We start from the raw sequence: 27,809 nt of genomic DNA on the forward strand, positions 1-27,809 counted from the left end.
CCCGGGCTTTGGAGTCAGAGGTCATGGGTTCAAACCCCGGCTCCTCCACTTGTCAGCTGTGTGACTTTGGGCAAGTCACTTAGCTTCTCTGGGCCTCAGTTCCCTCAACTGTAAAATGGGGATAAAGACTGTGAGCCCTCCGTGGGACAACCTGATCACCTTGCCACCTCCCCAGCGAGCCCTCCGTGCGACAAACCTGATCACCTCGTCACCTCCCCAGCGCTTAGAACAGTGCTTTGCATAGTAAGCGCTTAATAAATGCTATCGTTATTATTATTACTTGGGCGTTTAATGGATCAAACGGCCTCAAACCTAAGCCAAAGGAGTATTCATTCATTCATTCAATCGTATTTATTGAGCGCTTACAGTGTGCAGAGCACTGTACTAAGCGCTTGGGAGGCCACAGATAGAGACGGTCCCTCCCCAACAGTGGGCTCACAGTCTTGGAGTGTAGGGAAGATCGGAAGGGATGGAGTGAAACTTCGGTGTGTGAGATCCCACTCGGACGGATGCGAGCTTGTGTGCGGGGTGTGTGTGTGAGTGGGTGAGTGTGTGTGTGTGTGTGTGTGTGTGTGAACGTGTGTTTTTGCAGGGGCGAAAAGGGCTTTAGGACCCAGCAGGCAGCGTCGGGCGGCAGTTGTGTAGCTAGATGACTGAGCCGAAGAGGGACCGGTCCAGTTTTAATTCCGCCTCTAATCTGGGGACGGCAGTGCCGGGGGAAGCCAGAGCCCCCCACCATGGAAGCCCTAAAGGAAAAAGTGGCTCCGGGTCCGCGAGCCTGAGCGTTTCGCCCAGCCACCCGCCCGCCCCCCAAAAGACGATGAAGACCCTGGTGGTGAGTCCGGGGGCGGGGATGGTGGGGCTGGGGGCATCGCCGGCCGAGAAGGAGCTCGGGGAAAGCCACAGCCGGAGGGGGGAGAATTGGGGGGCACAGGGACAGACACGGAGAAAGCCCCCCGGGGTGGGGGGGAGAGAGGCGAGAAAGAAGGAAGGGAGAAGCTGGAGGGAGAGCGACACACAGAGAGAGGAGAGAAGCTGGAGGGGAGAGCGACACAGAGAATTATGATGATGGTATTTGGTAAGCGCTCACTGTGTGCCAAACGCTGTTCTAAGCGCTGGAGCACTGTAAGGGAGAAGCTGGAGGGAGAGCGAGACGGAGAGAGAGGAGAGGAGCTGGAGGAAGGGAGGGAGGGGAGACGGGAGAAGCTGGAGGGAGAGAGAGACAGAGAAGCCGGAGGGAGAGCGACAGAGGGAGAAAGGGAGAAGCTGGAGGGAGAGAGAGAGAGGAGAGAAGCTGGAGGGAGGAAGACTGTGAGCCCACTGTTGGGTAGGGACTGTCTCTATATGTTGCCGACTTGTACTTCCCAAGCGCTTAGTCCAGTGCTCTGCACACAGTAAGCGCTCAATAAATACGATTGATTGATTGATTGATTGATTGATTGAAGAGCGAGAGAGGGGGAGAAGCTGGAGGGAGAGCGACAGGACAGAGAGAGAAGGGGAAAGCTGGAGGGAGAGCGACACAGAGAATAATAATGATGGTATTTGTTAAGCGCTTACTATGTGCGAAGCACTGTTCTAAGCGCTGGAGCACTGTAAGGGAGAAACTGGAGGGAGAGCGAGAGAGAGAGAGAGAAGGGAGAAGCTGGAGGGAGGGAGAGCGAGAGAGGGGGAGAAGCAGGAGGGAGAGCGACAGAGAGACGGGGGGAAGCTGGAGGGAGAGAGCGAGGGACAGAGAGAAGGGAGAAGCTGGAGGGGGGGAGAAGCAGGAGGGAGAGCGACAGAGAGAATAATAATGATGGTATTTGTTAAGCGCTACTATGTGCGAAGCACTGTTCTAAGCACTGGAGCACTGTAAGGGAGAAGCTGGAGGGAGAGAGGAGAGAAGCTGGAGGGAGGGCGAGAGAGAGAGGGAGAAGCAGGAGGGAGAGCGAGGGAGAGAGAGACGGGGGGAAGCTGGAGGGAGAGAGCGAGGGACAGAGAAGCCGGAGGGAAAGCGAGACAGGGAGAAAGGGAGAAGCTGGGGAGAGAGAGAAAGAGAGAGAGGAGAGAAGCTGGAGGGAGGGAGAGCGAGAGGGGGAGAAGCTGGAGGAAAAGCGAGAGGGACAGAGGGACAGAGAGAGAGGAGAGAAGCTGGAGGGAGGGAGAGCAAGAGGGGGAGAAGCTGGAGGGAAAGCGAGAGAGAGAGAGAGAGAGAGAGAGAGAGAGAGAGAGAGAGCGAGACGGGGGAAGCTGGAGGGAGAGAGCGAGAGACAGAGAAGCCGGAGGGAAAGCGAGAGAGGGAGAGAGGGAGAAGCTGGGGAGAGAGAGAGGAGAGAAGCTGGAGGGAGGGAGAACGAGAGAGGGGGAGAAGCTGGAGGGAAAGCGAGAGAGAGAAAGGGAGAAGCTGGAGGGAGGAAGCGAGAGAGAGAGACAGAGGGGCAGAGAGAAGGGAGAAGCAGGAGGGAGGAAGAGCGAGAGAGGGGGAGAAGCAGGAGAGAGAGCGACAGAGAGGGAGAGAGACGGGGGAAGCTGGAGGGAGGGAGCGAGAGACAGAGAAGCCGGAGGGAAAACGATAGAGGGAGAAAGGGAGAAGCTGGAAGGAGAGCGAGAGATGGGAGAGAAGCAGGAGGGAGGGAGAGCGAGAGAGGGGGAGAAGCTGGAGGGAGAGCGACAGAGAGAGTAAGGAAGAAGCAGGAGGGAGAGCGACACAGAATAATAATGATAGTATTTGTTAGGCGCTTTCTATGTGCGAAGCACTGTTCTAAGCTCTGGAGCACCGTAAGGGAGAAGCTGGAGGGAGAGCGAGAGAGAGGAGAGAAGAGAAGGTGGACGGAGAGCGAGAGAGAGAAGGGAGAAGCTGGAGGGAGGGAGAGCGAGAGAGGGGGAGAAGCAGGAGGGAGAGCGAGAGAGAGGAGAGAAGAGAAGGTGGACGGAGAGCGAGAGAGAGAAGGGAGAAGCTGGAGGGAGGGAGAGCGAGAGAGGGGGAGAAGCAGGAGGGAGAGCGACACACAGAGAAAGGGAGAAACTGGAGGGAGAGCGAGAAAGGGGGAGAAGCTGTAGGGAGAACGAACGAGAGAAAGAAAGAGAGAAGCAGGAAGGAGAGCGAGCGAGAGAGAGGAGAGAAGCTGGAGGGAGCGAGAGTGAGATAGAGAAAGAGGACAGAAGCTGGAGGGAGAGAGAGAGAAGAGACGCTGGAGGGAGAACAAGGGCGAAAAACGAAGGGAGAGCGAGATAGAGAGAGGGGAGAAGCCGGAGGGAGAATGACAGAGAGGGGGCAGAAGCTGGAGGGAGAACGAGAAAAGGGGAAGAGGCTGGAGGGAGAGCAAGGGACAGGAGAGGTTTAGAGGAAAGAGAGGAGAAGCTGGAGAGAGGGGAGAAGCTGGAGGGGCCGGGAGAAGGAGGAGAGAAGCTGGAGGAAGGATGAGAGGAGGGAGAGGCTGGAGGGCGAAGAGAGAAAGAGGGGGAGAAGCTGAAGGAAAAGAGAGCGGGGAGAAGCTGGAGGGGACGGGAGAAAGAAGAGAGGAGCTGGAGGGAGAATGAGAGAGGGGAGAGGCTGGAGGGAAAGAGAAAGAGGGGGAGAAGCTGGAGGGGGCGGAGAGAGAGAGGGGGGAAGCTAGCGGAGGATGGAGAAAGGAGAGAGGAGGGAGAGAGAGGGCAGAAGAAAGCGAGGGGCGAAGGGCAGAGGCGGAGCCACCGAACACTTTCTTGGCCGCCTTGACTGGCTCCAAACTTGCCGGCCTGCGGATCTCCTCCTCGGGAGGCGGAGATCCCGGGGGGCCCGGGGAGGGACGCGGCGGGAAAGATTTGAGAGACGGGGGAAAGACGGCTACGCTGGGAGACACCAACGCCACCCACGGCGCCCTCTGCCCGGCTGGGAGCCCGCCTCCTCTGCCCGGCTGGGAGCCCTCCTCCTCTGCCCGGCTGGGAGCCCGCCTCCTCTGCCCGGCCAGCCGCTGCCTCCGCTCCGGGAAGCCGGGGAGCCCGGGGGCCGAGGAGCCGGGGGGCCGGGGAGCCGGGGAGGAGGAGGAGCGGAGCGGCACCGGCCGGGGAGCAATCCCCGTGTGCGGCTGGGGCCGGGGCCGGGGCCGAACCACCCAAGGGTAGCCCAGCGCCCCTCTCCCCTCCCCCCTGCCCTTCGCTCCTTCAGACTGTCTCTTGCCCCCCAGACTGCTCCTCCCCCCTCCAGACTGTCCCAGCCCCTCCACACAGCCCCTCGCCCCTCCAGATTGTCCCTAGCTACTCCAGATTGCACCCGTCCCTCCAGATTGTCCCTCGCCCCTCCAGACTGCTCATCACCCTTCCAAACTGTCCCTCTCCCCTCCAGACTGCTCCTTGCCCTTCCACATAACCCCTCGCCCCTCCACACAGTCCCTCAGCCCTCCAGACTGCCCAGCAGCCTTCCAAACTCTCTCTCTCCCCTCCAGACTGCCCCTCGCCCCTCCAGATTGTCCCTAGCTCCTCCAGATTGCACCTGTCCCTCCAGATTGTCCCTCACCCCTCCAGACTGCTCATCACCCTTCCAAACTGTCCCTCTCCCCTCCAGACTGCCCCTCGCCCTTCCACATAACCCCTCGCCCCTCCACACAGTCCCTCACCCCTCCAGACTGCCCAGCACCCTTCCAAACTCTCTCTCTCCCCTCCAGATTGTCCCTAGCTCCTCCAGATTGCACCTGTCCCTCCAGATTGTCCCTCGCCCCCCAGACTGCCACTCAACCCTCCAGATTGCCCCTTACCTCTCCAGACTGCCCCTCGCCCCTCCAGATTGTCTCTTGCCCCTCCAGACTGCTCCTCACCCTTCCAACTGTCCCTCTCCCCTCCAGACTGCCCCTCACCCCTCCACATAGCTCCTTGCCACTCCACACAGTCCCTCACCCCTTCAAATGGTCCCGCACCCCTCCAGACTGCCCATTGCCCCAATACACAGTCCCTCGCCCCTCCAGATCATCCCTTGACTCACTAGACTGTTCTGCACCCTTTCAGACTGTCCGTCACCCCTCCAGACTGCCCATCGCCCCTCCAGATTGTCCCTCGCTCCTCCACACAGTCCCTCACCTCTCCAGACAGCCTATAACCCCTCTAGATTGCCCCTCGCCCCTCCAGACCACCCTTTGCCCCTTGCCGGCCACCCCTTGCCCCTCTCAGGCCTCCCCCTTGGCCCCTCAGCAGTCCCCCTGGGTCCCCAGGCCCATCCTCCGCCCCTGTCCCGAGGTCTGAGCGCCATCCTGTCTGGCACGGTCTTGTCCTTCGCAGCGCCATGGGCTGGCCGTGTGTTTAGCGCTGACCACCATGTGCACCACCTTGTTGCTGATGTACAGTGGGCTGGGTGGCCCGAAGGAGGAGCGGCGGCGGCAGCAGCAGCAGCAGCCCCAGGCCCAGGCCCAGCCCCAGGGGACGGGGACAGCGGTGGGGTCCAGCGGGAAGCCCCCGGCCCAGGGCTCGCTCCAGCGCCCAGCTCCCCCCGCGGACCCTCGCCTGCTCGACGGCTACATCAGTGTCACGGACCACAAGGTGAGACCCTCGCTTGCCCACTCAGCCCAGCCTGGAGTCCACCATCCTGACTTCATAATAACAATAATAATAATGGCATTTGTTAAGCGCTTACTATGTGCCGAGCACTGCTCTAAGTTCTGGGATAAGAAGCAGCATGGCTTAATGGAAAGAGCCCGGGCTTGGGAGTCAGAGGACGTGAGTTCTCATCCCGGCTCTGCCACTTGTCTGCTGTGGGATCTTAGGCAAATCACTTAACTTCTCTGGGCCTCAGTTACCTCATCTGTAAAATGGGAATTAAAAGTGTGAGCCCCACATGGGACAACCCAATTACCTTGTATCCACCCCAGCGCTTAGAACAGTGCTCGGCACATAGTAAACACTTAAAAAATACCATACTCATTATTACTGTCTGCCCTCCCAGTCCCCACGGGCATCTCCCAGCCGGGCCGGGCCTGGCCCTTGGTCCCTCGGGTGGACAGGTCAGCCGGTCCCCCTTCGTTCGCCCGGACAGCCCGAGTGACGCCCAGACTGTCAGCCCTCTGTTGGGGAGGGACTGTCTCTATCTGTTCCCCAAACTTTACTTTCCAAGCGCTTAGTACAATGCTCTTCACACAGTAATTGGTCAATAAAGATGATTGAATGAATGAATGAATGGGAACGGGCCTTGCTTGGTGGAGAAGCAGCTGGCCCTCAGCTAATCACCGACACACACAAACAAAATATCTTAAATGGGAACCAGAGGCAATGGTTCCTCCCCCAAAACCCACTTAGGTTATACCCAGTCTCTGTGAAAATCCCTGATGATCACGTTTCCAGATTCTGAAAGTTTGTTTTTAAAAAAAAATCATTAACTACATCCCTCAATCTGCAGTAGCAAAAGGAAATTCAACTGTTGAGCCTGAAGTCGTGGGAGTGATGGAACCCGGCAATATTTTCATATTTTGATATGAATATGAAAATGAATATGAATTATATATGAATATATCATATTCATATTAATTTCCCCCTTCCAGACTGTAAGGCTGTTGTTGGATAGGGACCATCTCTATTTGTTACCGATTTGTACTTCCCAAGGACTTAGTACAGTGCCCTGCACACCGTAAGTGCTCAATAAATACAATTGAATAAATGAATGAATATTTTGCACATTATCACAATGACTACGGATGCAGATGGGTGAAAATGCAATACAAAAATCCCAGAACTGGCAAAAAAACAATCCATACTGGCCTCTCTTTTTGACTCAAAAATTCATTTTACTCTTGGAAAGAGGTTAAACTTAAAACTAAGCAGGTGTTCTGTGGCTTCACAAGTTTTCTTTGAATGAAAAAGTAAGGAAATTCGAAAGCTGAAGGCATCGTTTTCACAATCACTGCTTACGGTTCCTGTCTCGTGCTCTTTAGTTTCTACACCACAGACCTCTCAAACTAAGTTCTTTTATTGATTCACAATTTCTTTGGAGCGATCCACATTGCCAACTGATAGGATAGGCTTCAGGTTTCGAAGCGACGGTGAGACTTTCATCATCAATGTTGGATGGGTTTAGTGTATATCGGTCTCCCTGTGGTACACTTTGTACATATTGAATTGATTGATTTGATGGAGCAAAGCATTTTTTTTGAGTGAGAGAGGAGTTATTCTCTGTAGATCGAAGAGACTTGAGGAGTAAAAATGAAGGGGTAGAATTGCTGCCTCAAATTCTCAATTGCCTTCTCTTAATATATTATTAGAGGAGTGTATTCATTCATTCAATCATATTTATTGATCACTTACTGTATGCAGAGCTCTGTACTAAGTGCTTGGGAAGTACGAGTCGGCAACATATAGAGACGGTTCCTACCCAACAACGGGCTCACAGTCTAGAAAGGGGAGACAGACAACAAAACAAAACATGTAGATAGGTGTCAAAGTCGTCAGAACAAATAGAATTATAGCTACAAGTGGGGGGTTACCAACAAAGTTTTAAAACAGGCTTATATTTGGCCTTGCTTTCTTCAGTGGTGTCTCTTCAAATTAAAAAGAAGGGGCACACAGCTGCCTATTTTTCACAAAAGATTTTGGCCAAAGAATGGAAAAAAAATATAATACTTTAGATTTTTAAATCCTTCCAAAGTCGTAGGACTTAATGGAATTAATGAGATCTGCTCCTTTCCTTTGCTCAATTTCCCTGGATACTCATTACCATGCAGGCCGAATGATAAAGTTTTACATCACAGATGAAGGACTTGGGGAGGTCTGATTAAGGACCAATTAGGCCACAGATTTTTCAGGGCAAGACCACTGATTTTTGGTTCTAGGTAAATCATTTCATTTCTCAGTGTAATAGTCCATCCCATCTGGAAATCATTGATCCCCACACTAACTTCAGAAAACCATTTAAATGATAAAGGGGATAATGTGAAGTTTTTTAAAAATATTTACATCCAAAGTGGTTTTAAAACTGTCAGGTAACATGCAATGTTGAGGAAAAGGGAAAAAGACTACTATTTTTCTACAAATTGACTATGAACCACTTTTATGGAGGGGAAAACATTAAGATCAGCATCCTTCTAATCTTATTATGTTTCTTGATAAAGTTTACCTATCTTCCAATTCAACATTTCACCTCAAGTTCTGGAAAGTTGTACAGCACAGGTATTGTACTAGATTTTCTTAACTTCCCACAAGAGGATGAGAAGGAAAGATTATGTTTTTATTGACCTTACAGGAATTTGTGGAAGCCAAAAACTAATTGCTGCTGATATTCAAGGAAATCTTTGCACTTCTCTGATTAGGGATCCTGACAGTGGAAACCATGATAAATATGCAGTAGCTGTGTTTCATTTGATGATTGTATTAGCATTTCAGCTCCAGGATAAATTTTAACAAAGTGGTTATATACTACACTTCAGAGGCTGAATTATACAATTACAATGTTGTCTCAGTGTCAGTCTTGACTCAGTGGCCAAGAACTGAATTACTATTGAGCTTAAATTGTTTGTAAATTTGGAAAAGGGTTTTCCTCAAGAGAGCACATTGATCACGGGAGGGTAGTGCATGGTGAAGTTTAAAGTGTTACTAACCCTGGTCCCCTTTTTTTGTGGTATTTGTTAAGTATTTACTATGTGTCAAGCACTGGTGTAACCATTAGGGTAGGCAAAAGTCCTGCATGAGACTCACAGTTTCAGTAGGAGGGAGAACACAGATTGAATCCCCATTTTACAGTTGTGGAAACTGAGGCACAGAGAAGTTAAGTGACTTGCTGTCACCCGTCGTCCGGGGACAGGTTCGTTCAGTAATCGGCGAAGCGAGAGAGAGAGAAAGGCCGGGGATGGAAAGCCTGAGTTTTATATAAAATTTATTCCGTGAGGCGAATTAAATTATTTAGCTGTTTAGGCGCAATGGATTGAGCACCCCTTTCGGGAGGAATGTAATCAATTAGCAATATTCGAGCTTCCCTAACGGGAGGAACACAATCATACGTTAATCGCGCGTGGGTGAGGCGCCTAGCTCTCACCCATGTGCACTTCCCACTCGGGAAGAATCCATTTAGTTTCCCACATGGGAAGAATTCATTCCATTACCTGCGCACATGGTGGGAGGCTAGCTCTCACCGTGTGCTCTCCCTACATGGGAGGAATCTACTCATGATTCCCATCAGCAGCGGAGCACCTGGGTCCCACCCACGAGACACTCACCCGTCCTATGGCCCTTGCCTCAGTGTGTTGGTTCTGGTGGCAGAGCGGGCATCTGGCCTTCTGGGCAGAGAGAGACACGTGGGCCGCTGCTGCTGCAGCTCCTCCGGCTGCTGCGCGTCTCGCGTCTTGGTGTTCTGACCCCAAAGGTCAGAGGTGACAGGTATTTATCGCCTGTGCCCCTGGGCCATTCCAGCTTCTGGCCTCAGTCTATCCAATTTCTGCCCTCCCCCCTCCTCCATACCTAATTTGATTGGCACGGGGGCAAGGGACACCTTCTGTATTCCCGGCTTGGGCTGTTAATCTAGCGGTTTCGTTTGTGGGGGCAGTATCCCACCCTCACTTCTGAGTTCCGCCTGCTGGCTCAGGTGGTCACGAAATAATATTTGACCTTGAGATGGCCGGTACCCCAGAGTCACCTCGAGACACTTGCCAAGGTCAAACATCAGGCAAGTGGCAGAGCTAGTAGTAGAACCCAGATCCTCTGATTCCCAGGCCCATGCTTTGTCCACTAAGCCATTTCACTTTTTGTACGGTATTTGTTAAGCATTCATTCATTCAAGCGGTATTTATTGAGCGCTTACTGTGTGCAGAGCACTGTACTAGGTGCTTGGGAAGTACAAGTTGGCAACATATAGAGACGGTCCCTACCTAACAACGGGCTCACACTTACTATGTGCCAAGCACTGTACTAAGCACTGGGATAGATACAAGATAATCAAGTTGGACGTGGTCCATGTCCCATATGGGGCTTACAGCTTTAATCTCCATTTTATTAATTTTATTAATTTTATTCTCATTTTATTAATGAGAAAACTGAGGCATAGAGAAGTTAAGTGATTTGCTTGTCACGAAGCAGACAAGTAGCAGAGCAGGGATTAGAATCCTCTGACTGCGAGGCCTGTGCTCTCTCCACTAGGCTATACTACTTTAGGATTATTTTTCTCATACAGAATGATATAGTCCCAGCCTGACAAAGTGATGGCAGCATAGCTTTTCCATTGAGGGAAAAGGCATTTTGTATAACAGAGGTGATAGACACATTTCCTGCTCACAACAAGTTTACAGTCTGGGGGGACGGATTCCTCCATCCCTCTTCGCCCCCCCGCCCCCCCGCCATTCACTTAGTAGTAGTGGTAAGATTTGCAACTTTCCATATCATGTAATCATTTTTCTCTCAGTTTTTGCAGGCCAGCTGATTTCTCACTGACTCAGCTAGCTCCCAAATCCAAAGCCAGTTTTCATAGCTACAGCAAACTTCCTGCACTTTAGAAGCTGCAAATTTGTTTTTTGGATTCAGTTCTCTTTTCTTTCTTTCTTTTATGGTATTTGTTAAACATCTCCAATGCACCAGACACTGTACTAAGCACTGGGGTAGATCCAAGCTAATCAGGTTGGACACAGTCCATGGCCTACATGGGGCTTGCAGACTTAATCCTCACTTTACAGATGAAGTAATTGAGGTAAAGTGAAGTGAAATGACTTACCCAAGGTCACACAGCAGACAAGTGGCAGACCCAGGATTAGAACCGTGTTCCTTTGGACTCCCAGGCCCGAGCTCTATCCATTATGCCATACTGCTTCAAACACTTCCCCAGACACTCCCTTTTCTTGGGTTAAGCCAGAGAGAGAGAGAGAGAGAGAGAGAGAGAGAGAGAGAGAGAGAGAGAAAGGGAGGATTCTCCTCTTCCAAATCCCCTATCACCCCAAAAAAAGCAAAACTATACCCAGAGGATATCAGTGAGTATTTCTGGTAATGGAGTCTGGAACTTTTCGATTAGGTCACCGGTTTTCATCTGGTCTAGATAAAGTCATTACCATCTGTGGACTACGTGAAGTGAATTTGTATGCTGAACCCAATTCCTGGTGGACAGATGCCGTTATCACAACAAACAACCACCAGTGTGTGCCCTGCCCTTGTTCGTAATCTCTGCTGAAAGGCCAAAGATTGAAGAAACGGGATGCTGAATAGCTTTCTTGCCTCAGAGGCACCCGTCAGACCAGGAGTTGAAGCATGCTGATATGGAGGATTCCCTGTTACTAGCCTTTCACCCATCTTTCACTTTAACTCAAGACTTAGTTTTCTAGAACAAACTCATCAATAAAACTCATCTAATTCACTAATGCAAAGGAATAGAAAGGGTAGCCGTCGGCCTATATGAGTTAAAAAAAATTATCAAAAATGTCACAGTTAAAAGGAGTAAATTTGGTTCATTGATATCAGTCCCATTTCCCTCCTCGTCAAGCGAAATAACTCCTGTCGGCTCAAGACTCCTCACCACCACTACCATTTGCATGTCGTTTCTCTCACATAGCTCAAACTCTTCATTACTCCAAACTGAATACTACTACTAACTTTGATATTGGTAAGTTCCTAATATATGCCAAGCATCATCCTAAGCACTGTGGTACATAATCAGGTCAGGCACAGACCCTGTCTCATATGGGGCTCACAGTCTAAATAATAATTGTAGTACCTGATAAGCATTTACTCTTTGTCAAGCACTGTGCTAAGCTCTGACTGGAGTAGATACGAGACAATCTGGTCAGACACTGTCCCTGGCCCACATTAGGCTCGTAGTCCAAGAAGGCGACAGAATATGAATTTAATCTCCAGATGAGCAAACTGAGGTACCAAGAAGTTAAATGACTTGCCCAAGGTCATACACAGGCAAGTGGTGGAACCAGTATTAGAATCTAGGCTCTCTGACTCCCTGACTCTCTGTGCTCTTTCCATTAAGCTGCACTGCTTCTAATTGTACTCTACTTTTGACTCTCCCGCCCCTATCCTTTCAGTTGTCCTATTTCCCCAGACTGCAACTCCCCCCCTCAAATCCAACAGACCACCACTCTCTTCATGTTCAAAGTTATCATAAAATGCCACCTTCTCTAAGAAGCCAACCCCAATTAATGCCCAACTCCCCAGATTATAGCAACCTGAGCCACCTCTAGAATTTAGATTTATTTATACCTGTCCTCAGTAGAAATAAGAACAGTATTTACTAAGTGCTTATTGTGCACAGAGCACTGCACTAAGTGCTGGGAGAGAATACACAGGTAGAAGTTAGACGTGTCCCTTGGGGTGCTCACAATTAAAAAGTGTATAAGTGGGGAGAAGGGATTGGAGAAAAGACACATCGGGAGGAATGAAACATTTAAACACAACACAAACAAAATCTCTAAATGATGCACAGTCTTGGTGTGGATGGAAGTGTCCAAGAGCATGTGGGAGCAGCTTTTATCCCCGGCTTAATGTACATAGAGTAAGCTGGGAACATGGTCTCTCTATGGTGGGAGGAAAGTAGCAGTTACCGTATATACAACGTACATGCCAATGTACACAATATTATTAATTCTGACTACTCTGTTCAGAAATATTTTTGTCTCTGTCTCCCCTATTATAATGTCAGCTCTCTGTGGTCAGGGAATGACTCACTTGCCTTATGATGACGACAGTGATGGTATCTGTTATGCACTTACTATAGAGAAGCAGCTTGGCTTAGTGGAAAGAGCACGGGCTTGGGAGTCAGAGGTTGTGGGTTCTAATCCTGGCTCTGCCACTTATCAGCTGTGTGACTTTGGGCAAGTCACTTAACTTCTCTGTGCCAAGTTACCTCATTTGTAAAATGGGGGTGAAGACTGTGAGTCCCATGTGGGATCACTTTTTTTATTGCATTTATTGCATGCTTACTATGTGCAAAGCACTGTTCTAATCGTTGGGGAGCTTACAAGGTGATCAGGTCCCACGTGAGACTCACAGTCTTAATCTTCATTTTACAGATGAGGTAACTGAGGCATAGTGAAGTGACTTGCCTAAAGTCACACAGCTGACAAGTGGCAGAGCGGGGATTTGAACCCATGACCTCGGACTCCAAAGCCCGTGCTCTTTCCACTGAGCCACGTTCTTGGCCCTACTGAGAGCTCACCTCCTCCAGGAGGCCTTCCCAGACTGAGCCCCTTCCTTCCTCTCCCCCTCGTCCCCCTCTCCATCCCCCCATCTTACCTCCTTCCCTTCCCCACAGCACTTGTATATATGTTTGTACATATTTATTACTCTATTTATTTATCTATTTATTTATTTATTTTACCTGTACATATCTATTGTATTTATTTTATTTTGTTAGTATGTTTGGTTTTGTTCTCTGTCTCCCCCTTTTAGACTGTGAGCCCACTGTTGGGTAGGGACTGTCTCTATATGTTGCCAACTTGTACTTCCCAAGTGCTTAGTACAGTGCTCTGCACACAGTAAGCGCTCAATAAATATGATTGATTGATTGATTGATTCTTGACTTGCTCACCTTGGAAGATGACCACTTGCTCACCTTGTATCTACCTCAGTGCTTAGAACAGTACTTGGCACATAGTAAGCACTTAACAAATACCATCATTATTATTATTATGTGTCAAGCACTGTTCTAAGTGCTGGGGTAGATATGAGATCATCAGGTTGGACAAAATCCCTGTCCCACAAGGAGCTCACAGTATTAGTCCTAGTTTTATAGATGAGGTAAGAGAAGCCCAGAGAAGTTAAGTGACTTGCCCAAGGTCACATGGTAGATATGTGGCGGAGCCAGGATTAGAACCTAGGTCCTTCTGACTCTCAGGTCTGTGTTGTATTCATCAGTCCATGCTGCTTCTGTTATACTTGCCAAAAAACAGCACATTGCACTCAGTGGGTGTTCAATAAATACCGTGTCTATAGCTATTATAACAGTACTATTGCTGCTACCACTACTACTACTTACTTCTCCCTTACCCACATCTTGACATTAATCCTATCTTGAGCTTTTCTCACAAAAAGAGCAGGAACAACAGTTGGGGAAGAGCAAGCATTAAATATTTATTTATTTATTTATTTTACTTGTACATTTCTAGCCTACTTATTTTATTTTGTTGGTATGTTTGGTTCTGTTCTGTTCTGTTCTGTCTCCCCCTTTTAGACTGTGAGCCCACTGTTGGGCAGGGACTGTCTCTATGTGATGCCAATTTGTACTTCCCAAGCGCTTAGTACAGTGCTCTGCACATAGTAAGCGCTCAATAAATACGATTGATTGATTGATTGATTGATTGCCACAAACGTGCCCCAAGGTTCTGGTAGAGGAAAAGGAGAAAATCCAGGCCAGAAGGAGAATAGTGCATGAATCAGTTAAATACCAAAGGAGAGAAGCCAGGTTCAGACCTACCCAACTCAGTTCAATCCTCAGCTTTCTTCTTGTCTGTTGTGAAAAATCAGACATCACAAAAACAAGTAAAATCATCCCCCAGGGGCCTGGGAATGGAAAAGGATACAGTCAGTTTGCTTTTCTGCCACCGTTCCCCAAACTCTCCCTATCACCCTCCTGTCTGGGTACGCCTATCCTTCCCTGCCCTCGGCGGACCTGAAAAATCGAAGAGAAAAGCTACAGTGATTAAAGAGCCAGGAAACAGGATTTTAAGACTCTAGTATATCGATGATTGTTTCAAGGAGGTTGGTGATAGTAAATAATTGTTTTTCAGTTCTCTTAAGACTAGAATAGAGAAAGAAATGGGCATCCATGACAGCAGGAGACATTTGAGTTAGACTTAAGGAAGAGCCGCTTAAAAATGAAGGCTAGATATTGGAATTAATTCTAAGGGGGTTGTGGAATCACCTCTGTTGATCTTTATGAACAGAGAGAAGCAGGATGGCCTAGTGGAAAGAGTATTGACCTGGGACCCAGAGGACCTTGTTTTAAACCCAACTCTGTCACTTGCTTGCTGTGTGACCTTGGGCAAATAACTTAACTTCTATGGGTCTCAGTTTCTTCGTTTGCAAAATGGGGATTCAATACCTGTTCTTCCTCCTACTTTTTCTGTGAGCCCCATTTGGGATATGATTATCTTGCTTCAATAATAGTAGTAACAATAATAATTGTGGTATTTGTTCATTCATTCACTCAATCGTATTTATTGAGCACTTTCTGTGTGCAGAGCACTGTACTGAGCGCTTGAGATGTACAATTTGGCAACATATAGAGATGGTCCCTACCCAGCAACGGGCTCACAGTCTAGAAGGGGGAGACAGACAACAAAACAAAACACGTAGACACTTGTCAAAGTCGTCAGAACAAATAGAATTAAATTTGTTAAGCCCCTACTATGTGCCAGGGGCTGTACTAAGCACTGAGTGTATAATAATAATAATTGTATTTATTGAGCACTTACTGTGTGCAAAGCACTGTACTAAGATCTTGGGAGAGTACAATATATCATCAGACATATTCCCTGCCTACACGAGCTCACAGTCTAGAGGGGGAGACAGACATTAATATAAATGAATAAATGGATAAATTAATTACAGATATATACATATGTGCTGTGGGAAAAGGAGGGAGGATGAATAAAGGAGCAAGTTTGAGTGGCAGAGTAGGGAGTGGGAGAGGAGGAGAGAAGGGCTCAGTTAGGGAAGGCTTCCTGGAGAAGATGTGCCTTCAATAAGGCTTTGAAGTGGGGGAGAGAAATTATCTGTCTGATATGAGGAGGGAGGGCATCCCAGGCCAGAGGTAAGGTGTGGGAGAGAGGTTAAAATGAGACTGAGGTAAAGTGAGAAGGTTGGGAGAGAGGTTAAAATGAGACTGAGGTAAAGTGAGAAGGTTAGCTTCAGAGGAACAAAGTGTGTGGGCTGGGTTGTAGTAGGGGAGCAGCGAGTTGTGATAGGAGGGGGCAAGGTGGTTAAGTGCTTTAAAGTCAATGGTGAGGAGTTTTTGCTTGGTGTGGAGGTGGATGGGAAACCGCTGGGGTTTCTTGGGAAGTGGGGAAATATGATCTGAACATTTGTGAAAGAAAATAATTCGGTCAGCAGAATGGAGTGTGGACTGGAGTGGAAAGAGACAGGAGTCAAGGAGGTCAGCAAGCAGGCTAATACAATAATCAAGGTAGGATAAGATAAGTGCTTGCACTACTACAAGCAAATTGGGTTGCACACAGTCCACGTCCCACATGAGGCTCACGGTCTTAATCCGTTTTACAGATGAGGCAGCTGAGTCCTGGAGAAGTAAAGTGACTTGCCCAAGGTCCCACAGCAGACAAGTGGTGGAGCAGGAATTAGAACTCAGGTCCTTCTAACTTCCAAGTCCCTGCTCTATCCACTAGACCACACAGTTTCTCTCTTGTACATAAAGTTTTACTGATCTACCTGTGCTTAATAGAGTTTTTGGCACATAGTGTTTAGTAACCTACCATTCCCCTCCAAACTCTTTGAGCGAGTTGTCTACACCTGCTGTCTCAAACTCCTCTCTTCCAATTCTCCCCTTGACTCCCTCCAATCTGACTTCCATCCCCTTCACTCCATAAAAACTGCTTTCTCAAAGGTCACGAATGGTCTCCTTCTTGCCAAATCCAATGGCCTCTATTCCATCCTAATCCTCCTCAACCTCTCAGCTGCCTTCGACACTGTGGACCACCTCCTTATCCTGGAAACTTTATCCAACTTTGGCTTCACTGACTCTGTCCTCTACTGGTTCTCCTCTCATCTCTCTGGCTGTTCATTCTCAATCTCCTTCGCAGGTTCCTCCTCTGCCACCCACCCTCTAACTGCGTGTCCCTATTCTCCATCTACACCCATTCCCTTGGAGAACTGATTCTCTCCCATGGCTTCAACTACCTGCTCTGTGCAGATGATACCCAAATCTACATCTCCAGCTCTGATCTTTCTCTCTCTCCACTGTCTTGCATTTCCTCTTGCCTTCAAGACATCTCTGCTTGGATGTCCTCCTGTCACCTCCAGCTTAACATGTCCAAAACAAAGCCCCTTATCTTCCCACCCAAATCCAGTCCTCCCCCTGACTTTCCCATCACTGTAGATGGCACCACCATCTTTTCTTTCTCACAAATCCTTAACCTTGGTGTTATCCTTGACTCACCTCTCTCAGTCTACCCACACATTCAATCCATCACTAAATCCTGCCAGTCCCACCTTCACAACATCGCTAAAATTTTCCCTTCCCTCTCCATCCATACTGTTACCACGTTAATGTGATTACTCATCCTATCCTGCCTGGATTACTGCATCAGCCTCTTTGTTGACCTCCCAGCCTCAGGTCTCTCCGTGTTCCAGTACATACTTCACTCTGCTGCCCGGATCATTTTTCTAGAAAAATGTTCAGGACATGTCACCCTGCTCCTCAAAAAACTTCAGTGGTTACCCATCCGCCTCTGCATCCTACAAGAACTCCTCACCATTGGCTTTAAAGCACTCTACCACCTTGTCCCCTCCTATATCACCTCACTACTCTCCTTCTACAACCCAGCCCGCACACTTCACTCCTCTAATGCTAACTTTCTCACTGTGCCTCGATCTCACCTATCTTGCTGTTGACCCTTAGTCTACATCCTGCCTCTGGCCTGGAATGCCCACCCTCCTCAAATTTGACAGACAATTACTCTCCCCTGCTTCAAAGCCTTATTGAGGGCACACCTCCTCCAAGAGGCCTTCCCAGACCAATCCCCTCCTTTCTTCTTCTTCAACTCCCTTCTGCATCACCCTGACTTGCTCCCTTTGTTCTTCCCCCCTTCCAGTCCCACAGCACTTATATATATATATATATATCTGTAATTCATTTATTTGCATTGATGTCTGTCTCCTCCACTCTGCATTATGAGCCCATTGTGGGCAGGGAATATGTCTGTTTATTGTTGAATTGTACCCTCCCAGGTGCTTAGTACAGTGCTCTGCACACAGTAATTGTCACGAGTCTCCGGTTCAGACCGACCAGGACCTTCCTGGCCCGGGAGAGCCTCAGTGATATGTAGTAGAAGTCAAACCACCCCTCTGATCACCAAGGTTACTGTGAAAAGTTTTTAATGTACTTTTACTATCATGACTCGTACTTCACTCCACTACCCAAGGGTCCAATATCAGTCTGTGGTCAAAGGATCCCTTTCTGTCAATGCTTCTTCTTTCTGCTTCCAAGTGCTACTCTCCTGCTACTCCAATATTTGCTTCTCAGCATGCCTCCAGGTGCATCCCTGTGTGGGCCTCCCAGCAACTGCCCTTTATGTGCTGTCATTAATTGGTCCAGGCCCATTACTGGGTAGACCAGGGAGAGAAAGTCACACCTCCCTCCATGCTCCACCCGACAAGCCAGCAATCACCTGCCCTTAGGTAGAGCCCATCGGTGGCTTCACACCTTGTTGTTGTTTATGGGATCATAAACAATCATTAATGAGGCAGCTTGTTGGGGGCTCACCACAGTAATAAATATGATTGAATGAATGAATAAACATTATTATTCTCATTATTTTTATTATTATCATTATGATGATGATGATGATGATAGATCCTATCTCCTAGGCCTTCTGTGACTCAAATTGCTGTTTTCTTGCCTGGAACAGGGAAATAACTTTCTCACTTCTTAGCAATTAATGATTCCAAGCAGTACTGAAGGAATGCAGTTGTGAAGGGAAAAACCATTAAGTAAACCTCTTTTGGGGGTGTTGTTATTATTATTATTATTCTATTTATTAAGTACTTACTATGTGTCAAGCACAGCTGTACACACTGGGGTAGATACAAATTAACTAGGTTGGACTCAGTCCCTGTCCCACACGCAGGTGAAAGGTATTTGAATCCCAATTTTACCAGTGAGGAAACTGAGACACAGAAAAGTTAAGTGATTTATCCAAGGTCCCACAGCAGACAATTAGCAGAGCCAAAATTAGAACCCACATATTCTGACTCCTGAGCCCATGCTCTTTCTACTAGGTGACGTTATTTTCTCTGGATTCAGCATTTCTGAGCCTTTGGTAATAATAATAATAATAATGGTGTTTGTTAAGTGCTTGTTCTGTGGCAAGCACTGTTCTAAGCGCTGTCTCCCCATTTTCAATTCCTCCTGGAATCCCATCTCCCCCAGGAGGCCTTCCCCAATTCATTTTTTGTCTCCTTAGGTTATATCCTCCCAATGCCCACCCCAGCACATTTCCACTACTTTCACCGTTATATGGTCATATCCTCTACAACATTTCCGCATATATTGACTTATCAATCTTCCCATTCTCTTTTTCCTTCCACCTGTAATTATTTGGTGTCTGTCATCCCTGATAGACTGTAAGTTCCTAGAGGCCAGGTATCATGAATTCTACCCCTACTGGGCTTGCACATGCTCTAAGTACAATGTTTTGCATATAACAGTTGCTCAATAAACACCATGATTTGCTTGGTTGGTTGCTTTTTGCTAGCCCATATCATACCATACCATCCCTGCTACATATGATGTTAGTATAGATGGGGAACAGAAGGGTACCAAGAACTGACCCTTGAGGAACTCCTACAAAGAGATGGGACAGGGAGGAGGCGCCCATGAAGGAGACTGAGAATGTATGGCCAGAGAGATAAGAGGAGAACCAGGAGAGGATAGAGTCCATGAAGCCAAGGCTGGATAAAGTGTTGAGAAGGGGATGGTTTACAGTGTCGAAGGCAGCTGAGAGGTTGAGGAGGATTAGGATAGAGTAGGAGCCATTGGATTTGGCAAGAAGGAGGTCATTGGCGATCTCTGAGAGGACAGTTTCAGTATCCAGGGAATAATAAATATTTATTCATTCATTCATTCAATCAATCGTATTTATTGAGTTCTTACTGTGTGCAGCGCACTGTACTAAGCGCTTGGGAAGTACAATTTGGCAACATATAGAGACAATCCCTACCCAACAGTGGGCTCACAGTCTAGAATGATTAACTTCAACTGATCAGCTTCAACTGCTGTTATATTTGCAATTGAAAGAAATTTAAACATGTGATAACCTCCTAGTTATTCACACAGATAATTCAGAAAGGTTCCAGGGCCCTAAAGAGAGGCTAGTCTGGGGAACGCTAATATACTAGTGCATCACTGTTGTTTTTACTCATTCACAAGTTTAGGGATTTTTCACCATCTCATCATCTGTATCTCCTTGTTTGTCTATTTTATCCAGCATGTTCCCCATTTATTTTTTTCCCCTTTGTCTCCTCTCACTGTTTGTTTCCTCTTTTGTCCTCTGTATTTCTCCCATTTCCTCTCTTCCTTCTCAGCCTTCATTCTACCTTTCATCTGCCCCAGGAACTTCCTTTTTCTTGTCTCTGTTTCTTCTGCTATCCTTCTCATGGTTTATATTGGGACTCGGTACACTCAGAGAAGTGCCTATGAAGTGCACAGTACCAATCCCTTTCTCTACGTGTGTGCTTAATGATGACTTTTAGATCCTGCAACTGCTGTTTTGTTGTTGTTGTGTTGATGCTTTTTTTGTATAAATGTGGTCTTCCCCTATTTCTCTAAGATATTTCAAGTTTATTTTTATTGTTACTGTTCCTTGAAAGTGTAGGTTTTTCCATGTAAACTCCAAACATCCTCCAGTTGCTAATGGAAAGGTTTCCCTCCAAAACTCCACTATGAAAAAAGAGGAATAAACCACCATATTTTCCTGTGTCCCAAAGAAATTCCCATTCAGCCAGTTCCTCTGCCTTATCTCTCCTTCTCCCCAGTCACTCTGACGTAGATTACTCCTTGCTGTTCCATGGTTTTGGCCAGGTTACCAGCTCTCCCAGTTCGCCTCAAGTCTCATGTTAATATTCAGTCTCCCAGTTTCTCCCCAAAGCAGCCCACACTCCCATTATCTTTGGGGACCAGATTTGCCTCCACTGAGGCAGTGCACAATGGAGTCCTGCTTTTCCCCATTTCCCTAGAAATAATAATGATGGTATTTGTTAAGCACTTACTATGTGTGAAGCATTGTTCTAAGCGCTGTGGTGGGGATACAAGGCAATCAGATTGGCCCACATGGGCTCACAGTCTTAATCCCCATTTTACAGATGAAGTAACTGAGGCACAGAGAAGTTGACTGAGTTGCCCAAAATCACACAGCTGACAAGCGGTGGAGCCGGGATTAGAACCCATGACCTCTGACTCCCAAGCCAGTGCTCCTTCCACTGAGCCACGCTGCTTCTCTGTTGCAGATGTATCACTGTTTAGCACAGTTACTTTGCCTAACCCCATCAGACCAGATTGATTTATGCTGCTTGTTGTTACCAAACTATGCTTTCTCCCACTTCTTTTGAGATTTGGGCTACTTTCTACTATCCATCATCTCTCTTTTTGTTTCCCAAGAACTCAAGTGTCCCAGTACCTTTATGAGAGGCCTATTTCTCCACAGCAGTTTCAGAATCTATCCCTTCCTCTCTCTCCAAATGGCCACCTTGTTGGTCTAGATTTGTCATATCTGGGTTTGACTACTGCATCAGCCTCATCACTGATCTCCCTGCTTCCTGTCTCTCCCCTCTCCTGCCCATACTTCACTCTGCACATTTTCACACTCCTCAAAAACCTCCAATGGTTGCCCATTCCTCTCCGCATCAAACAGAAACTCCTGACCATCAGATTTAAGATAATCAAGTCTCTCTCTACTACTTTTCCACTCTCTTCTCCCATTACACCCCATATTATACACTTCCTTCTTCTCAAGCCATCTGACTGTGCCTTGCTCTCATTTCTTTCTGGCCACCTCTTGCTCATTCCAGCGCTTAGTACAGTGCTTTGCACATAGTAAGCGCTTAATAAATGCCATCGTATATACCCTCTCTCTCCTCTTCACATCTGGCAGACCATTGTTCTCTCCTTCCTCAAAGCCCTTCTGAAATCACATTTTTTCTAGAAGGCCACTTTATACCACCTCATTCCCTCTTAAGTATCCCAAACCACTTGAGCTCATGAATATACCCACTCCTCTATAGCACTCATTCAATTTAATCATATTTATTGAATGCTTACTGCACCCAGAGCACTGTACTAAGCACTTGGAAAATACATTTCAGCAACAAAGAGAGACAATCCCTGCCCACAACAGGCTCACAGTCTAGAAGACTATAATTTTCTTTATACAATACTACTTTCTTCTACTATCTGTAATTTATTTTGTTGTCTGTCCCCCCGCTAGACTGTAAGCTCATCGAGGTCAGAAATCGTGTCTACTAATAATGTTTCTACTCTCCAAGTGTTTAGGTCCATGCTCTTCCCAAAATAGGTGTTCAGCTAATAAACGACTGATGAACTGGTTGATGGATGTTGATTTTAACTGCCTTCTGTAATCATTTCCCTCAAGGCTCAAGCTAATGTGTGCTTTCTCTTCCTAACCACTGTCTATCTGTTTTCCTAAGGTCCCTCTATTTCTTGGACACCCTGCCAATTTTTTTCATTTCCTAAGGGTGAGGTTTCTCTTCTCTTCTGGTGTATCACTGGTTTCACCCCCTAATGCCTCCTCTCCTTGTTTTCCTGAAGTCTCAGGTATCACATTATCTCTCCTTCACTGTTCTCCCACTTCCATAGAGCTCAGGTTATTCCCAGTTCTCTATATTTTCAGCCCAACCACCATTGTTCCTCATGGTTTGGAGCAGTTTATTCTCTCACATTTTCTCAGCCCACCTGTTCCCCTCCAGGACTGACTTCTTTCTCCCCTTGGTGACAGCTTCTCAGCTTATCTTCCATATGGGTTCAGTTCCCTTAGGTGTGAAGTTATCACGACTCTCCTAGTTTTTCCCCAAACCACCACCTTTTCCCATTTCTCTTTCAACACTATCTCTTTTGTGCCAGGTCCTCAGATTCAGTTTTTTTTATCAATCTACGAGCCTTGAATACCCACAAAAGAACATCTCTGTGCCTTTTTCTGTCCTCTGACTGAGGTCTCAGGTACAGAACTTACTGTTGGGTAGGGACTGTCTCTATATGTTGCCAAATTGTACTTCCCAAGCGCTTAGTACAGTGCTGTGCACACAGTAAGCGCTCAATAAATACACTTGATTGATTGATTGATTGATTAACATTATTGCCAATCGCCCATCCTCGCTGCCTGTGCAGCTGATGGTGGAACAAAGTACCACTATCTTAGTGAATAAAATTAGGGCCACAGACCATGGCATGATAGAGTTACTCACAACAGGCATTTTTTAAACTTGCTCCAGTCCCTGGAAAGCTGGTAAAGTTTGAAACTTCCTTAGAAACTCATGCTCTATTCTCCTGCATAGAGAAGCAGTGTGGCCTAGTGGAGAGCATGAGCCTTGGAGTCAGAAGGTCATGAGTTCTAATCCCAGCTCCACCAGGTGTTTGCTGTGTGACCTTGGGCAAGTCACTTCACTTCTCTGTGCCACAGTTACCACATCTGTAAAATGGGGATTATTATTATTGTTAATAATAATATTCATTCAGTCATTCATTCAATCGTATTTATTGAGTGCTTACTGTGTGCAGAGCACTGTACTAAGCACTTGGGAAGTACACGTCGGCAACACATACAGTCCCTACCCAACAACGGGCTCACAGTCTAGAAGATAATGATAATAATAATGATGGTATTTGTTAAGCGCTTACTATGTGTGAAGCACTGTTCTAAGCGCTGGGGAGGATACAAGGCAATCAGGTTGTCCCATGTGGGGCTCACAGTCTTCATCCCCATTTTCCAGATGAGGGAACTGAGGACCAGGGAAGTGAAGTGACTTGCCCAAAGTCACACAGCTGACAAGTGGTGGAGCCAGGATTAGAACCCATGACCTCTGACTCCCAAGCCCACAGTCTTCCCACTGAGCCACACTGCTTCTCTAAATAATGGTATTTGTTAAGTGCTTACTATATGCTGGGCACTGTATTAAGCGCTGGGATAGTTGCAAGATCACCAGGTTGGACTCGGTCCCTGTCCCACATGGGGTTCACAGTGTTGATCCTCATTTTACAAATGAGGTAACTGAGGCACAGAGAAGTGAAGTGACTTGCCCAAGGTCACACAGCAGACAAGTGATGGACCCGGGATTAGAACACATGATCTTCTGATTCCCAGACCCATGCTCTGTGTACCCTATGTGGGGCTTTTAAGATTAAAAAAAATTATAAGGAAGTTAAAGAAATATATTGCTCATCTGATTACCTTGTATTTATCCTAATTCTTAGAACCATGCCTGGCACATAGGAAGTACTTAAAAAATATCAAAAAATAGGGAACATAAAAATGAAAGCAATGCCATAACTGTACAGAGATATGCTCTATCCAGCCCAGGCATCTGTCTCCAAAAGTAATAATAGGATGCTTGAAATGTGGGATGATTTCCCTCCTTGACATCCATTCTAGTAGTTAGGGTTGCAAAAGCTAACAATTCCTAACCTTTTCCTGTTCATCTCTAACTTTCCCTCCTGTATCCCGTTCTGTATTTTTCTTCCAGATACCTATCCAAATGATCTGCCAGTCCACAGGATTGAATTCCACATGCCATTGGCCTGCCTTGTGAAGAAGGGTTACCTTTTGTTAGTTTTGCTGTTACCACCTTCAGGTTTCAGGGGGTGAACCCTTCTCTTGATCCTGTGAATTTGGCAAATACCATTTCCATGTTCCCCTGTCCACACCTTTCAGCCTCATTCTGTCTCAACCATTCTCTCTCCAGATTGAAGAGTATTAAGATAGAGAAACAGGGTGGTCTAGTAGATAGAACAGGAATGTGGGAGTAAGAAAGACCTGGGTTGTAATCCCAACTCCACTGCTTGTCTGCTGTGTGATTTTGGACAAGTACTTCATTTCTCTGTGCCTCAGTTACCTCATCTGTAAAATGGGGATTAATACTGTAAGTCCAATGTGGGATAAAGACTGCGCCCAATATCATTAGCTTGTATCTTTCCTGGCATTTAGTACAATGCCTCTAGACTGGAGGCTCATTGTGGGTAGGAAATATGACCACTAATTATGTTGTACAGCGCTCTTAGTACATTGCTCTGCACATAGTAAGCACTCAATAAACATGATTAACAAATACCATTAGAAAAAAAGCATTTTGGTCTTTCCTCGTAAGGTTGCTGTTCCATTCTTAGGAATGTTTAATTGTGTTGTAACTTCTCAAAATTTTCTCCAACTCTATTATGTCCTGGCTAGGATGCAGTAAGCAAAACTGCCTGCAGCATTCTGAGTGAGAACATACTCTGGTTTTACGCAGCAGCAAAATTACCTCGTTGTTTTGTATTCCCTAGGGAACTCTTGGAACATAAAAAAATATATTGTTCACCAGGTGTGCCTGCCAATCTGTGGCATATGTGATCTTAGCATCTTTGCGTGGTACAAAACATACCAGAACAGGTCTATTCTTGTCTATGTATTTTCGTTATACAGCATTCAGTAGTATTTTTCTTAATAGAGTATAATAAATGGAAGGGAATAATGTATTTTGTTCACGTTCTGAAGTGTTTGTGCTCATATAAATCAAAACTCACACCTGGAGTTGAGGGATTCCATTCCATTTTGAATTATTGAAAAAACACGCACACACACTCACAAACACAAATTCTAGGTAGTGAACATCTACTGATTTTATTAATTAACTCAAATGAAGATCATCCCAATTGCTATAAAGGGAAATAGCAATATTTTGCAAACAATAACTCGACATTATTTGGGAAGAGAAGAGATGATGAAAATGTAGATCCTAGCTGTACACTGGTATTTGAAAGAAATAAATATTTAATCATCTCATTATTATTCTGAAGTGAATATGAGACCATGCCTCTGGATAGTTGAAAAAGCTTTCTACTCAATACTGAGTCAAAACTTGAGACGTCCAATAAAATATGATACTTAGGCCACCTATTTAATTGAAAATTTTGCCAACAATAGATTATAAATTTAAAAGATGCAAGGCAATCATAACAAAACAAAATGTAAGAGGCCTAGAAACATGATCAATTATCTGCAGAAAATTCAAAGACCAAGCCACTAATTTAACTGAATGACAGTGTCTGCATTTGTGATAAAGCATATCGGGAGAGGCCAGTTTAATCAAGTGTTTGAATAGCAGCCTACTGGCAAATACTGTTTCAGCTCCCCAAATCACACCCATCTTTCTCCCTAGGAGAGTACTGCTGTGTAAATAAGAGCAAATTTTTGCTTCCACCAGAAAAAAATTAACAATTACTGTTTATTCCCCAGCACATCACTGTTAGGTGTAAAATTGAAATATAATTGATTTCCTTACCTGTTAAAAATATGGAGTCTCTCAGTACTGAAGGGGAGAGTTAGGGGGAATAATTCAGTCAATCAATGGCATATACTGAGTGCTTACTGAATGCTGAGCACTGTTATAATGACAATAACAATAATAGCTCTGGCATTTAAGCGCTTATTATGTACCAGTCACTGTACAAAGCTCTGCGGTAAATAGAAGATAATCGGGTTGAACACAAGTCCCTTTCCCGCATGGGGCTCACAGTCTTAATCCCCATTTTATGGAGGAGGAAACTGAGGCATATAGAAGTTAAGTGACTTGCCCAAGGTCACAGCAGACAAGTGGCAGAACAGGTATTAGAACCCAGGTCATCTGATTCTCAGGGCCTGCTACTAAATGCTTGGGTTGGAAAGTATTCATGTTCCCTGCCCACAAGGAGCTTACAAATTTTAGGGGAGATAGATAACAATTATTTACACATTGTGAAAGAAGGAGGACATGGGACATGTGGGACATGGACTGTGTCTAACCTAATTAGCTTGTGTCTACCTCAGTGCTTAGTTCAGTGCCAAAAACATACTAAGCACTTAACAAAAACCATTAAAAAAAGCAGAACAAGCATTTTTGGACAAAGCATTTGAACTGAGTGTCCAGATAAATGTAAAAATAATATATATATAAAGAAAATTATTCATCTCTAGACTGTAAGTGCATTGTGGGCAGGGAATGTGTCTGCTTATTGTTATATTGTTCTCTACCAATTGCTTCTTACAATGTTTGTGCTCAATAAAATATGATTGAATGAATGAATTAATAAATGTACATGAGTGCCTAAAGTTAGGTCAGGGGTACTGATGATGGGATAAATCAGAATAGGATAATTCAGTCCAAGAAATATGTTTTTGAAAATAGGGACAGCTTGGGGCTTTTGGATCAGAATCATCCAGGTTGGCGGTTGTACAGCTCACAGTCACTTGTATAATTGCTCAGTGATTCATTTTACTTTTCTGAGGTCAAGTATCAGCAGGCCAAGATGCACAGAGGCTGTACAAGTCAGCTTCCAGCAATGACCAGTACGTGATTCTTCAGAAATCGATTCCTTTCTCCAGGAGTGGATGGCAGGGGCCAGTGACAGGCTGGCCCCTCTGGTGAAAAAAATAATAATAATCATGATATTTATTAAGTGCTTACTTATGTGTCAAACACTGTATTAAGCACTGGGGTAGATGCAAGTTAATCAGGTTGGACACAATTCCTGTCCTCACAGTTTCAAGGGGAAGGGCGAACGGCTATTGAAACTTCATTTTTCAGAAGAAAAGGCACAAAGAACTGAAGTGACTTGCCCAAGATCATACAACAGGAAAGTGGCAGAGTTGGGATTAGCATTTCTCTGTGCCTCAGTTATTTCATCTGTAAAATAGACTGTGTACTCTGCCTGGGACATGGACTGTGTCCAACCTGGTTAGTGTGTATCAGGAATTGAACCATAGTAAGCACTTAACAAATAACATTTAAAAAAAAAAGAAGAGTCTTCTGATTCCCAGGCCCATGTTCTTTCCTGTAGGCAATGCTGCTTCTCAAATGTCTTGAGCTCTTTTGATCCCATTTGAGTGTAAACTCCCTGTGGTCAGAGAAGCTGTCACTTACCTGCCTCGTATTTTTCAAGTGCTTAGTACAGTGTACTGTACCCAGAGAGCCACTCAATAAAT

General features: G+C 46.2%; 1 protein-coding gene across 1 annotated transcript in view; it reads left to right on the forward strand.

The window, feature by feature from the left end:
• Positions 1-689: 689 nt before the first annotated feature.
• Positions 690-27,809, forward strand: part of ST6GALNAC5 (ST6 N-acetylgalactosaminide alpha-2,6-sialyltransferase 5) — a 272,328-nt gene continuing 245,208 nt past the window's right edge. Inside the window, exons 1-2 of the mRNA XM_038745266.1 lie at positions 690-835; positions 5,230-5,487. Of these exons, the coding sequence (XP_038601194.1) occupies positions 821-835; positions 5,230-5,487 (273 nt within the window). The 5' untranslated portion in view covers positions 690-820. The remainder of the gene's footprint in view (positions 836-5,229; positions 5,488-27,809) is intronic.

Source organism: Tachyglossus aculeatus, chromosome 4 (genome assembly GCF_015852505.1).
Source record: "Tachyglossus aculeatus isolate mTacAcu1 chromosome 4, mTacAcu1.pri, whole genome shotgun sequence".
Lineage (NCBI taxonomy): Eukaryota > Metazoa > Chordata > Mammalia > Monotremata > Tachyglossidae > Tachyglossus > Tachyglossus aculeatus.